Source organism: Anolis carolinensis, chromosome 1, assembly GCF_035594765.1.
Source record: "Anolis carolinensis isolate JA03-04 chromosome 1, rAnoCar3.1.pri, whole genome shotgun sequence".
NCBI classification, from domain to species: Eukaryota; Metazoa; Chordata; class Lepidosauria; order Squamata; family Dactyloidae; genus Anolis; species Anolis carolinensis.
The window spans coordinates 289,952,420-289,965,588 of NC_085841.1; the positions used below are offsets into that span (position 1 = coordinate 289,952,420).

The 13,169-nt window shown below is 43.8% G+C and overlaps 1 protein-coding gene across 1 annotated transcript; it reads right to left on the reverse strand.

Moving 5' to 3' along the window:
- Positions 1-1,342: 1,342 nt before the first annotated feature.
- fgf19 (fibroblast growth factor 19) lies at positions 1,343-11,088 on the reverse strand. The gene is made up of 3 exons (XM_003214667.3): positions 10,530-11,088; positions 9,202-9,305; positions 1,343-3,355 (listed from the first exon to the last, which is right to left on the reverse strand). Exons 1-3 carry the CDS (start codon positions 10,753-10,755, stop codon positions 3,023-3,025), a joined length of 663 nt encoding a protein of 220 aa, XP_003214715.1. The 5' UTR covers positions 10,756-11,088; the 3' UTR covers positions 1,343-3,022.
- Positions 11,089-13,169: the final 2,081 nt, after the last annotated feature.

Sequence of the window (13,169 nt, forward strand, 5' to 3'; positions counted from 1 at the left end):
GCAAAATTCAATTATACATACTGTACGTATACATTCTGAACCATTAGCAGAAGTATGAATTGAGGCAACAAATGGTTCCATGGCACACTTATATGCCTTCAAAGATGCCTTCAAAACCATATCATGGAGTTTTCTTGGCAAGAGTTATTCAAGTTGTTCTTGCCAAGTTTCGCTTTCCTCTGAAGTTGAGAAAATGTGACTTGGCCAAGGTACGTTCGAGTGGGAATTTGAGTCTAATTTTCAAAACCATTGCATCACACTGGCTCTCTTTGTGGTATGCTACACAAACAACAGTTTTCCCTACTGCATAACAAAACGAATCTTCTCAGATCATTTTCAACCAAGAGATGTGTGAAAGCAATAAATCTGACTTTTGGTAGTCAGGTTTATTGCTCTCACACGTCCACACTAACTCGCCAATATAAAGATCGGAAAGATCTGTATCACTCCACCCAGCCATTGGGATAAGGATGCAAATGTAAGATTTGCATTGCCTATTATATTCTATGCCATTCCCACAACTGTATAAATATGCTTTTTGATATGAGACTTCGATATCACTCTGTGCTGCATCTGAAGAAGTGCATTTACATACAAGAAAGTTCATGATAAAATAAAAACCAATTAGTCTTGAAGGTACTTCTATATTCTTTTCCTTTCAGGGGCGGAGCATCTAAACAACACTACAGAAATTCTCTGAACTGGTCCCAGATTTTGCTGTACATCTGGCAAGGAATATTCAGAAGTGGTTTGCCATTGCCTTCCTCTGAATATAGCCTGCAATACCTGGTATTACTTCGCGGTCTCCAATTCAAGTAATAAGCAGGCTTGACTCTGCTTATCTTCCAAGACTATACAAGATCTGGTGTCTGCAAGGCATCATTTAAAATATCCAGACAATTTCAGAATCTGAGAAGGCAAAGTACAGGGGAAGCAGAGTTGGATGGGCATAATTCAGTGGCATAATTTCATTGTTTTTCAGGAGCAATTTCAGGATTGAGCTTTCCATGCTCAATCTCAGTACTGATTCTCACTATTGTGATCTGTTCATTGCATGCCCTCCCCAAGAAGCCTCACCTGGTAACCACAATCTTGTCTTTTTGGCAACACCAAAGACATTACTTTTCCTTCAGGCATTTTAGGTTCTGGAACTCATCATTGGAGCTAGCCATTTTAAAAGTGCCCACTGAGTTGCATTACCTTTTAAATATATTTATACTGCATTTTCATCATGTGTGCACATTCTTTTTCTATGTAATTTATTGTGTGTTGTGTTTTACATCAATATAACTGGAATTATTGTTAGACTAAAATATAATAAATGCAATAAAAAGACAAACTATTACATTCTTATTTTTATTAAAAATAAAGCACACTAAATCTACAGATTTCACACACATTTCATTTCCAATTCACAATTATTGAAATTGCAAAATTTTCACTACATTTTGTCCAGACTGTTAAAAAAGACAATATTTGGAGTACATAAATAGAAATTTTAAGTATAAATACAGTAACAAAATAAACAGATGTATGTGTTTAATAAATTAATTATAAATATTGTGTTGACAATGAAGTGCTAGGTCAAGAAAATAGTAATGTTTCCTTTCATTTTCTGTACAGAACTGTACTACTATATACAACAATCGTTAAGAATGATCTGCCAAAGGCTGTTTCCTCTGGTTTCCACAAACCGGTCATTCACTATTTCTCTACATTAGAAAAATGATATGTACAAATTTTCTATGAAACATTTACTCACTGTAATATATAACACCCTTTAATTGAAATCAGTAATAATTTAAAACAAACATCTCCTACTGGTAAGAATAACTTACTTTACTAAAAAAAAAGTATGGACATGTGTAGCTGCACAAAATCCCTTAAACCTATAGTGAAGTTCTTATTATTGTTCCTTTCTTAGTATGGCTGGGGAACTGTGGGCCCCTCTCCCTATATTGTTGGGATCCAATGCTCATCTTTACCATCCTACTGACCAATGGGAAAGAATGATGGTAATATCAGCAGTTTTCCAGTTTTTGAGGTGAAACAGATTCTTACCCTTTTGAGAAAATAGAATTGATTACGTCGTCATTTATTGTTAGTTTCTCCAAATTGAACCTTAACTGTTTTGCATTTTTCTAACAATTTTATCACTTTAAATGTTTATAGCTGCACTGCTTGAAAAAAGTGTGCATACTATTTAACAGCAGACATTGCCTTGCTAAAAGATAGCACATAGTCCGTTTAATTTCTCTCATTTACTAGGGACCAATATTATTATTGATTCATGTCAGTCATCAAAAATACTGCCCCCATTGGCACAGTGGGTTAAACCCTTGTGCAGGCAGGACTGATGACTTGAAGGTTGGGTTGCTGACCTGAAGGTTGCAGGTTCGAATCCAACCTAGGGAGATGATCTCCTTCTATCAGCTCCAACTCCATGCAGAGACATGAGAGAAGCTTCCCACAAGGATGGGAAAAACATCAAAACATCCAGGTGTTCCCTGGGCAAAATTCTTGCAGATGGCCAATTCTCTCACACCAGAAGCAACTTGCAGTCACAATAAAATCTATTTTTTCCTGAAGATTTTTTTAACTTTTTCTACTTGTTCCTATTTTATGTCTAACACTAGTGCACATAAGGAAAATAAATTATCCTTTGAATGAACAGTATTTACTACCTGTCATGAAGTGATCAAAAGAATAATGACCCTGTAAACATGATCCTATCCTCCAAACAAGCACCAGAACAGAAAGATTTCCTGTTCTGTGCACTTCTGTCATTCCTAAATTAAATAGCACCTTTTAGGAAGAACTTTCCTAAATTCTGTGCATGCACATGTGTGTATATATACTCCATATTGCTGTGTCAGTTTTCTTAGAAGTAGTATTATCACTTGCTTGACAAGGACAGTGCCACATCTTCACATGGCCCTATGTTTTAAATATCACAGCTAGAAATACTGTGCTTGCTTGCTGGTGTTGTTTTCTGGGGACTATAGGTAAAGTTACACAACCTTTATTTCCCAAAGCTAGGACTTTGTACTGATGACACTTCTGAAGTGAGGCCAAAAGGGTCCATGCTGTCAGTTTCAAGACGTGAACTGAAAATATCCGATTCATAATGCTGCCTGGTGTCACCATACTCTCCAAAGTCTGCAGACTCCACTGGCACAGTGTTGATCATCGGCAAGAAATGAGACAAAGGAAGAAAATCTTTCCCTTTGAATTGCTGTCTTTGTCTGGCATTACTTAGGGAGACCAAAACTCCGTATTTCTTTGACTTGTAGATATTGTAGCCATCTGGACGCATCTCCTCTTCAAAGGAACAGTCTTCTGCAGAATATCTGAGCTGAACATCAAGGGGCAAAGGTAAATATGTGGTATGAATAATTATTTTTAAAAATAGTATACCAAATGCTTAAGTGAAGTGCATTTCTCTGATTCTTACTGGCTAGAAAGCAGAAACCTTTTACAGAAAGCAGACTACATCCCCTACCTGGGAAGCCCTGTTTTCACTGTTAAATGCTGTTTAGTCAGCTTTGACTTATAGAGACAATATAAATGGGAGGCCTCCCTAAAAGTCCTGTCATGAACTGTCTTGCTCAGGGCTTGCACATTTAAATGTGTGTCTTCCTTTTACCTTCCTTTACTGAGTGTCATTTCCATTTTAAAAGGTAATTTGCACAAAAATTAGCATGTATGAATTATTCTTACTTTTGGCACTGATGGGGGATTGGGGTGGATTTGTTTTAGTGTATTTTTTTTAAAAAAGAAAAACCAATTTGTAATAAATAATCCATAATTTGTATGGTCTTATTTACAAGTCCCAGCTGTTAAATACAAACAATGGCAACAAGGTGGAGAGACAGAAAAATTGAGGCAGCATGGTAAAAACAGCTGTCGTGTAGAACTTGGGATGCATCTAGACTGTAGAATTAATGCAGTTTGACACTACTTGAACTGCTGTGGCTCAGTATTATGGAATCCTGGGAGTTGTCATTTTAGAATGCCTTTAGCCATCTCTGTCAAAGAGTGCTGGTGTCACGTAACTACAACTCCCAGGGTTTAATAGTATTGAGCCATGGCAGTTACAGTGGTGTCAAACTGGATTAATTCCACAGTGTAGGAACACTCTTAGTTCTGAATGAGGCTATAGAGTGGCCTTTCCATGACCCAATCAGGCAGGTAAGTGTTGATTGCATAACCTAGCTATGTTCTTGGTTCAGAGTTGCTATGCTAGATGAGCTAGGGAGCAGTGGGCATCTATTGCATTTTCTGGTTCTCTGAATATTCTGGTTCTCTGTACACTGCTAGTCGTTCCCAAAAAAAACTAGAAGTGAAATTGGATTCCACAAATTTGACATTGCCATAATTTTTGGTAAGGTAGACGGCAATAGGAAATAATTAAAGAATGCCTTCCAGATGGATTGAGTCTCTCTCCGAATCTATATGACCTGAGCAGAGCTGTTGGAGATAAGGTAACTTGGAGGGGGTTACCATAAGTTGGTGTCAGGAGCGACTTGAGAAACTGCAAGTTGCTTCTGGTGTGAGAGAATTGGCTGTCTGCAAGGACATAGCCCAGGGGACGCCCAGATGTTTTAATGTTTTTATCATCCTTGTGGGAGGCTTCTCTCATGTCTCCACATGGAGCTGGAGCTGATAGAGGGAGCTCATCTGCGCTCTCCCCAGGTTGGATTTAAACCGGCAACCTTAAAGTCAGCAACCCAACCTTCAAGTCATCAGTCCTGCCAGCACAAGGGTTTAACCCACTGCACCACCAGGGAGGGGGCTCCTAGTCAACTTGATGACAGCCAACAACAACAACAACAACAAACACTGTATATTATCTGCTACTGGAAGCTGAGTATGTATTAAAGCTGAAACTATTTTTTTAGTTTTTCAATTATTGTTGTCAGGTTGGGGTGTCATTGGGGTCTATATTGTTAGGCTGTTGGGTTTGCAATCTTGATATTGACTATTTTGTGCACTGAAGCACCAGAGGATACAGCCAGCATCCAAATGGAGAAAGGTTCAATGCACCCATTTCTACTGTGGGATATCATTACCTTTGAACCTGCTCAGTGGCACTTAGCAAAGTGTTCCCAAGTGAAGGGGATACAATTCACACTGCCCCTATCCATGATGAACTAATATATGTGCATATAGATTAAATAAAAGTGAGCTCAGTTTCTCTGCCAACGTTTAAGATACATGTATGAAATGTTACTTTCTCATAAATGTGAACCATCAGTGTAATATACAATCCACTGAGAAATTCCCACTTCCTTTGAAAAAAGGATTTATTCCATAATAAAACAGAATACCTGTTTGAGCAACTGTGTAATACAGCTAGCTGATTTTATATCCTGCATGTTAAGTCCTAAAACATGTTTGCTAATGTAAAAGGACTAGCATATCAATAATGTGATGACTGTTTCAGGGTGTTCTAAGTCCTTTATGCCAGTGTTTTCCTTAAAACCTGGTGTTATTCTGGTTCAGTCATTGGAGGTGACTGACCTCTTGGCCAGCAGAGTATTGCTGATTGCGTATAGGGCCAAGATAAGGGAGAAGCTGCTCTTGCATGAACTCTTTACCTGTCAAAGACCTATGCCACACTTTCTTTGTACACATGCTCAACATTTGAGAACAGAGCTCCTTTGATGAGTCCAAACATTCTCAAAATGCTAATTGGGCTGCCAAATATCTGGAGAACATGCTTTGTTTTTAACAATATAAGTTAAATGCCTCCAAATATGGCAGCACAGCCATGCAAAGTATTGAACTATGTTCTTTCACAGAGGTGGGAGAAGACACTTTCTGAACTTTTTGGTTATGGCTGCTGGCCATGTTGGCTGGTTCTGGGAATTATAATCAAGACCTATTTTATAATGCACCATTACTGTTTATAGGCAGCAGTTTGCATTACAGCTGAGGCTCCTCCTTTGGAGGCTTTTAAGCAGAGACTGGATGGCCATCTGTCGGGGGTGCTTTGAATGAGATTTTCCTGCTTCTTGCAGGTAGTTGGACTGGATGGCCCATGAGGTCTCTTCCAACTCTACGATTCTATGATCTAATAAAAAGCCTTCTGTTTAAATCCATGGAAAAGGGTATTTGGGATATAAGAAATGTTATGAACTGAAATAGGTATTAGCACATAATATATGTATATATATTTAGGAACAGTGAATGGAAGTTATGATAGTATGATATCTGTTTCTCTGAAAATGTCATATAGGTTTCTGTTGAAAGAGAATCATCTCAGCTATGTTGTTAGTGGCCAGACAGAAGTGGTTTGTGTTTTCCATATCACTGGGAGAGTGAGTCTCTTCTTTAAATATCCTCTCCAAACTGCAGAGATTTGTCCCCAAATTTTGTCCTTCAAATTGTATACATCCATAACATCATATAATTCTGGATTTTTTTTGCAATATATTTACAAATTACAAGAAAAACCTGAAGTTAGGTTTGCAACTCTATGCTTTGACAATGAAAGCATTGCTGAGGAGGGACGACGTTTTGAACACCTTACATAAAATTGTAATTTAAGATTAATTCTGATTAAATCATGATTATAACATATATTCTTCAAAAGAAATATATTTAATTAACCTTGAAATAATAGCTACTATTAGTTGTGATAGCGTCTATACGAGGCATGGACAAGCTTTGGCCCTCCAGTTGTTTTGGAGTCCAAAACACCTGGAGGGCCGACTTGCCCATGCCTGGTCTATACATATTTGGGACTCCCTGTATATTCAGCACTGTGGACAGCTAAAGTTCAGACTGACATTTACTATCTACCAACACCTACAAGCAAATTAAAGTGACAATGCACAAGAATGACTTTTGTTTACTGCCTATCAATTATACAGCAAACTAGATATGAATGATACAAAGTAGTAGGAATAATACAAATTATGTCTTTCAGCCTAATATTTAATGTTTAGCCCAATATACCACATATGCAAACATGAAAAATGTGTTTGTTTCCACACATGTTCTCTAGGCTTTCAAAACTTGGTGGGGAGGGAATAAAATCTCTTTCTGAATATGGCTGCAATCCTGCAAACAGCTACCTGTGATTAAGCACCAATTACCTATTTCTGAGTACACATACATAGGGCTGTAATCAGGGATTTGGAGTGAATTTCACTGGATGCAATTACACAAATGTGCCATTGATATACACATCTGTGTGTATTGTATTGTATTGTGTTCTTAGCTCATGCTTCAGTCTGAGTACTGAAAAAGTGTCCCCACTGACCAAGTGAAAACATGTTGTTCTCATGAATCTGGCCCTATTAGAATTAAGAAGATGTTTGTATAAGGCAGGGGCATAAGTGGAAGATCAGTATTCCATTCATTCTGGCACTAAGTCAATAGCAACCCTGCATATACAATTTCTACATAAAATAAGCTGATAAGATAAGATGTCAATATCTGTTACATCTCCATGTGAATGTTGCAGTTAGCCACCTTGATTAGCATTGAATAGCCTTGCAGCTTCAAAGACTGGCTGCATGCTGCCTTGATTAGCTATTTAATGCTAATCAAGGTGGCTAATTGCAACATTAACACTTGCCTCAAACAGACAAGAGTTCTTTCGCCCACCCTGGACTTTCCACAGATGTATAAACCCCACTTGCCTAGTTTTCAACAGATCTCACAACCTCTGCGGATGTCTGCCATAGATGCAGGCAAAACATCAGGAGAGTATGCTTCTGGAACATGGCCATACAGCCCGGAAAACTCACTGCAACCCAATAATACTTTTTCTAGTTTTGGGAAAAGACAACTTACTTCACTGGAAATATAAGATGGGGTAAAAATATTAAGAAACAGGGGTGTTGGGAAGGACAGGGCATTATGTATGCAAGATCCTAGCATACAAACATCTTCCTTTTGTGAGTGAGGCACAAGCAAAATAGTCACACTTGGATGGGCGGATTGTAGTCTCAACTCCCTGCCTAGCCAGAGGGCAGACTGGGTGGCCTGAAGTGGTGTCCTTATCTGCAGACTCGCCTACCCCAGGGGTTGCTGTGAGGACAGGAGAAGATAAAAGGAAAGAAAGAGTTGGCCTGGAGTTCCTTGAAACAGATCCGGAAGAAGCTAAACAAACAATAAAGCATGGCAGTCCACATTCCAGGATGTTGTGAGCCCTGCCTCTTCTACTCCCTGGATTTGAAGAGCAAAACAAAACACTAACAAGGCTGGGGAAAAAGAGAAAGAAAGAAAGAAAGAAAGAAAGAAAGAAAGAAAGAAAGGGGGGAATCCAACTCCCAGTGAACACAAAGGGAAATCAAATATGTTGCTGTGAGTTTTCCAGACTATATGACCATATTCTAGAAGCCAAATCTATGGCAGGCATCCTCAGAGGTTGTGAGGTATATTGGAAAATAAACAAAGGAAGTTTATATATCTGTGGAAGGTCCAGGGTGGGAGAAAGAACTCTTATCTGTTGGAGGCTGCAATTAATCACCTTGATTAGCATTGAATAGCCTTGCAGTTTCAAAGCCTGGCTGCTTCCTGCCTGGGGGAAATCCTTTGTTGGGAGGTGTTAGCTGGCCCATGTCTGGAATTCCCCTTTTTTCACAGTGTTGTTCTTTATTTACTGTCCTGATTTTAGAGACAGGAAACTGTGAGGAGAGAATGCTTCTGGAACATGGCCGATAAAGCCTGGAAAACTCACAGCAACCTAGTGATTCTGGATTCCGGCCGGGAAAGCCTTCGTCAACACATTGGAGATCAAATGATTCTACCTTTTGATCCCCAATTTAGCACACTGTACAATTAGGCATGCAGAAAGTGAAGGATGCAGGGTGAAGCATTTCCTTTCTCCTGATCCCACTGGCGCTTCTAAAATAATCTTGCTGGTTTCTACCTTCCCTCCCTCGATTTATTGGGCCTGTTGTGCCAATTCACACCAAGATCCTAACGACCCTGGTCCTCAATCTTTGTTGAACGTGTGATTTCAAGCAGGCACAATGTGTTGAGACGGCATCGATGCCTGCCATGAAAACAACGCGGGCGGGCTGCCGTGGCTCTGGATGGTCCGCGAGCAGGGTTTTGTTGTTGTTTGAATCCGCCACGTGGTCTTCCTTCGGGGAATGGACGAATCTATAGTTGCGGGTGGCGCCTGTGGGAGGGAGGGAGGGAGGGAAAGAGGGAGGCCCGTCCCTTGGTGCCCTGACTTACCATCCCGCGGAGCCGGCCGTCCTCCTCCATGCAGAGGTAGCGGGAGCTGTGCACGCCTTTGAGGGCCACGGCGCGCAACGAGACCGCGCGGATCTCCAGCAAACCTGCCACGAGGAACAGACGGAGGTGTCACGGGACCACGCGAGGGGGAGGAAAGGAAGACATCGCTTTTTTGGAACCAACCCCAGCCCCTCAAAGACATAGAACACATGCACAAAGAGACACCTTTAAGTTTCGTGTCACCTTTCAGAGTGGTTTGTTTCAGCGACTTCTTGTGCTTCACAGGAGTGCCACCCCACGAGGTCACGAGAATCCTGCCACCCATGATTCCCCCCCCCCCTTGAGTCCCCAAATTCCCTGCTTTGCATCAAAAAGAACACGGGTGGCCTCTAAAACTCTTCTATCTGCTGGCTTCGCATATGAGTCTACTCTGCCAATGAGTCTACTCTGCCAAATAATCTGGGATAATCTGAGATCAGGTCCTGAGGTATAGGGCAATGTAGGTCCAGCCCATGCTACTTGTGTTAAGAGTTTCATTCAGGGGCCCCCACGAAAACCCAGAGGGTCCAAAAGGGGAAAGGGGGGGCATGCAGGGGAAGGAGGCTGCCTGATCTGCTAAGGAGGCCCCTTTGCCAGAGAATCACAACATCATAATGTTGGAAGAGACCACAAGGATCATCCAGCCCAAGCCCCTTCTGCCATGCAGGAGCACACAATCAAAGCACTCCCCACAGATGGCCATCCAGGCTCTGCTTAAAAACCTCCAGGGAAGGAGACTCACCCGCCCGCAAAGACAGGTGAAATCATAGAATCCTGTTGTTGGAGAGACCTCATGGGCCATCCAGTCCAACCCCCTGCCAAGAAGCACGAAAATCACATTCAAAGCACCCTCAACAGATGGCCATCTAGCCTCTGCTTAAAAGCCTCCAAAGAAGGAGCCTCCACCACATTCCCAGGCAGAGAGTTCCACTGCTGAACAGCTCTCAGTGAGGAAGTTCTTCCTAATGTTCAGGTGGAATCTCCTTTCCTGTAGTTTGAAGCCATTGTTCGGCGTCCTAGTCTCCAGGGCAGCAGAAAACAAGCTTGCTCCCTCCGCCCTATGACTTCCCCTCACATCTTTATACATGGCCATCATATCTCCTTCTGCAGGCTAAACTCCTTAAGCCGCTCCTCATAGGGCTTGTTCTCCAGACCCTTGATCATTTTAGTCGCCCTCCTCCGCTTTTCTTTCCTCCAAGGAAAGCAGACTTACTCTGCTTTTAAGGCTGTATATTATTGGATGCCATGGCCCATGGCTGGTACCGTAAACAATTCATTCTAGGACTTACTCTGCCGGTTCTGGCTGCCGGCGCCGTCGACTCTCCCGTCGGCGTGGATGCGGAGGAACTGGCTGAAGAGGCCCTGCCGCCCCGCGGTGTAGAGGTGCCTGAGCCGGACGGGCTCCCCCCAGCCGTAGCTGACGTGGGGCCCGGCGTCGGTGAGCGGGAGGGCGCGGGAGGCCACGGCCGCCAAGCCCAGAAGGGCCCCCAGCAGAGGCAACGCCCGCCGACACATCCTGAGAGAGACACACACACACAGAGGGAGAGAGAGAGAGAGAGAGAGCTCTGGGCGCGGGATCCCCTCTTCTCTGCAGGAAGGAGAAGGAGGAGGCGCAGAGCCAAGCCCCGCCGTCCCCGCTGCCACCACCTTTTATAGCCACCGGGCGATCGATAAGGCGAGGGCACTTGCCCGAGAGGAGCAGCCCCGGCCTCCGCGCAGCGCACGCCCCGAAGACTGGCTCAGGGCTCTTGCATCATTCCCGGCAAGAGGCGCGCTCTGCCCAGGAGACCCCCCCCCCTCCTTCCAGAGCTGCCAAAAGAGAGAGAAAGGGACGGGGAGGGGGAAGGAGGGGGAGAGGCGCCGCGGGGGCTTTGAAGACGCCGCCCAGGATCATACGATGGTCTCTCGGTGCCTATTGGAAACTCCGGAGACGAGGCGGGGGGGGGGGGGGGGGGGGAGAGAGAGAGAGAGAGAGAGAGAGAGCCGGGCTCCTTGGCTGAGGGGCCTCAAAGGCGTCCCCCGCCCCAAGAAGAGATGCCAAGGAGGGGAGGCGGAGGAGGAGAGCCCATCTCTTCCGCTTGGGCTCCTTCAAGCCCTTCCTTCGCTCTCCAGAGTCGTGGGGAGAAGAAGAGGCTAGCCTTTGCCTCCCTCTGGGGCTGAGAGAGTGTGACTGGCCCAAAGTCCCCCAGTGGGACCCGTGACTGGCGGGGGTGCCAACCCCAGTCTCCAGCCAGGCTGGTGTGTTTCGAGACCCAGGGTGCATCTCTGCACTGTCGAACCCATGCAGATTGCCCCCACTTGAATGGCTCCATGCTGTGGAATGCTGGGAACTGGGGTTTGGTGAAGCATCAGCCTTATAAACTCCAACTCCCATGATTCCCTAGCACTGAGCGCTGGTAGTGAAAGAGCATATCTGCACTGTGGAACCCATGCAGATTGACCCCACTTGAATGGCTCCATGCTGTGGAATCCTGGGGAAGCATTTGGTTTGGGGAAGCATCAGCCTTATAAGATTACAATTTCCATGATTCCCAAGCACGGAGCCCTGGCATTGAAAGAGGTGTCGAATTGCATTCGTTCTGCACCCATAGCATCACAGGGAGAAGATGGTTTTGAAAGCCCCCAGATTACAGGAGCTGTCTTCATAGACCTGTCAGCAGTTTATGACACTGTACATCATCGCCTGAGAAAAACTTATAATATCACAAAGGACTACCAGCTCACCTGCTTCATAGGAAATCTGTTACATAACAGGAGCTTTTTTATGGAATTCCAGGGCCAGAGAAGCAGGTGGCGAAAACAGAAGAAAGGCCTGCCTCGGGAGTGTGATGACAGTGCCACCACCACCCAAGCAGGGAGCTTTGAAATGGTTGAACAGAAACTCTCCAAAGCTTTAGGTGCTCTTACTGCCTGTTACAGGGAAGACCAGCTGAGCCCTAATCCATGTAAAATGCAGACATGTGCTTTTCATCTTAAGAACAGACAAGCATCTCGAGCTCTGAGGATTACCTGGGAATAAATCTCACGGGAGCATTGCAGCACACCAAAATACTCAGGAGTTACCCTGGACCATGCTCTGACTTACAAGAAGCACTGTTTGACTATCCAGCAAAAAGTGGGCACTAGAAATATCATGTGAAAGCTGACAGGCACAACCTGGGGATCACAAGCAGACACAGTGAAGACATCTGCCCTTGTGCTTTGCTATTCTGCGGCTGAATATGCATGCCCAGTGAGGAACACATCTCACCACATTAAAACAGTGGATGTTGCTCTTAATGAGACATGCCACATTATCACAAGATGTCTACATCTCACACCATTGTTTAGCCAGTACTGGACCACCTGACATCCCCTGGGAGTAATAAAAGGGCCAAGGCATTGACATCTCCGGCCCATCCCGTTCGGATATCAGCCAATGCCTTAAATCAAGAAATAGCTTTCTAAGATCTACAGAGATACTCGTAGAAACACCTCAGCAAGCAAGAGTCCAAAAGTGGCAGGCTAAAATCCAGAACCTCAATCCATGGCTGATATGCAGAAGACTGGGCGACTTGGAAGGGGCTGAGCAGACTGCACTCTGGCACGACAAGGTGCAGAGCCAACCTTAAGAAATGGGGCTACAAAGTGGAGTCCACAGCATGCGAGTGTGGACAAGAGCAAACCAGAGAACCACCTATTACAATGCAGTCTTAGCCCTGCCACATGCACAATGGGGGACCTTCTTATAGCAACACCAGAGGCACTCCAAGTGACCAATAACATTGAGTATGATGCCAAGTTTTTAAACTTTGTTTTGTGTTTTTAAATACATTACAACTGGACCCTCGGCTCGCTTCTGACACGATAAATAAATAGTCTCACTCACACTCAAGTCACAATACCAGGCTGGCTCAAGCACCTTGAGATCCCTTCTTGTGCTTTTCTTG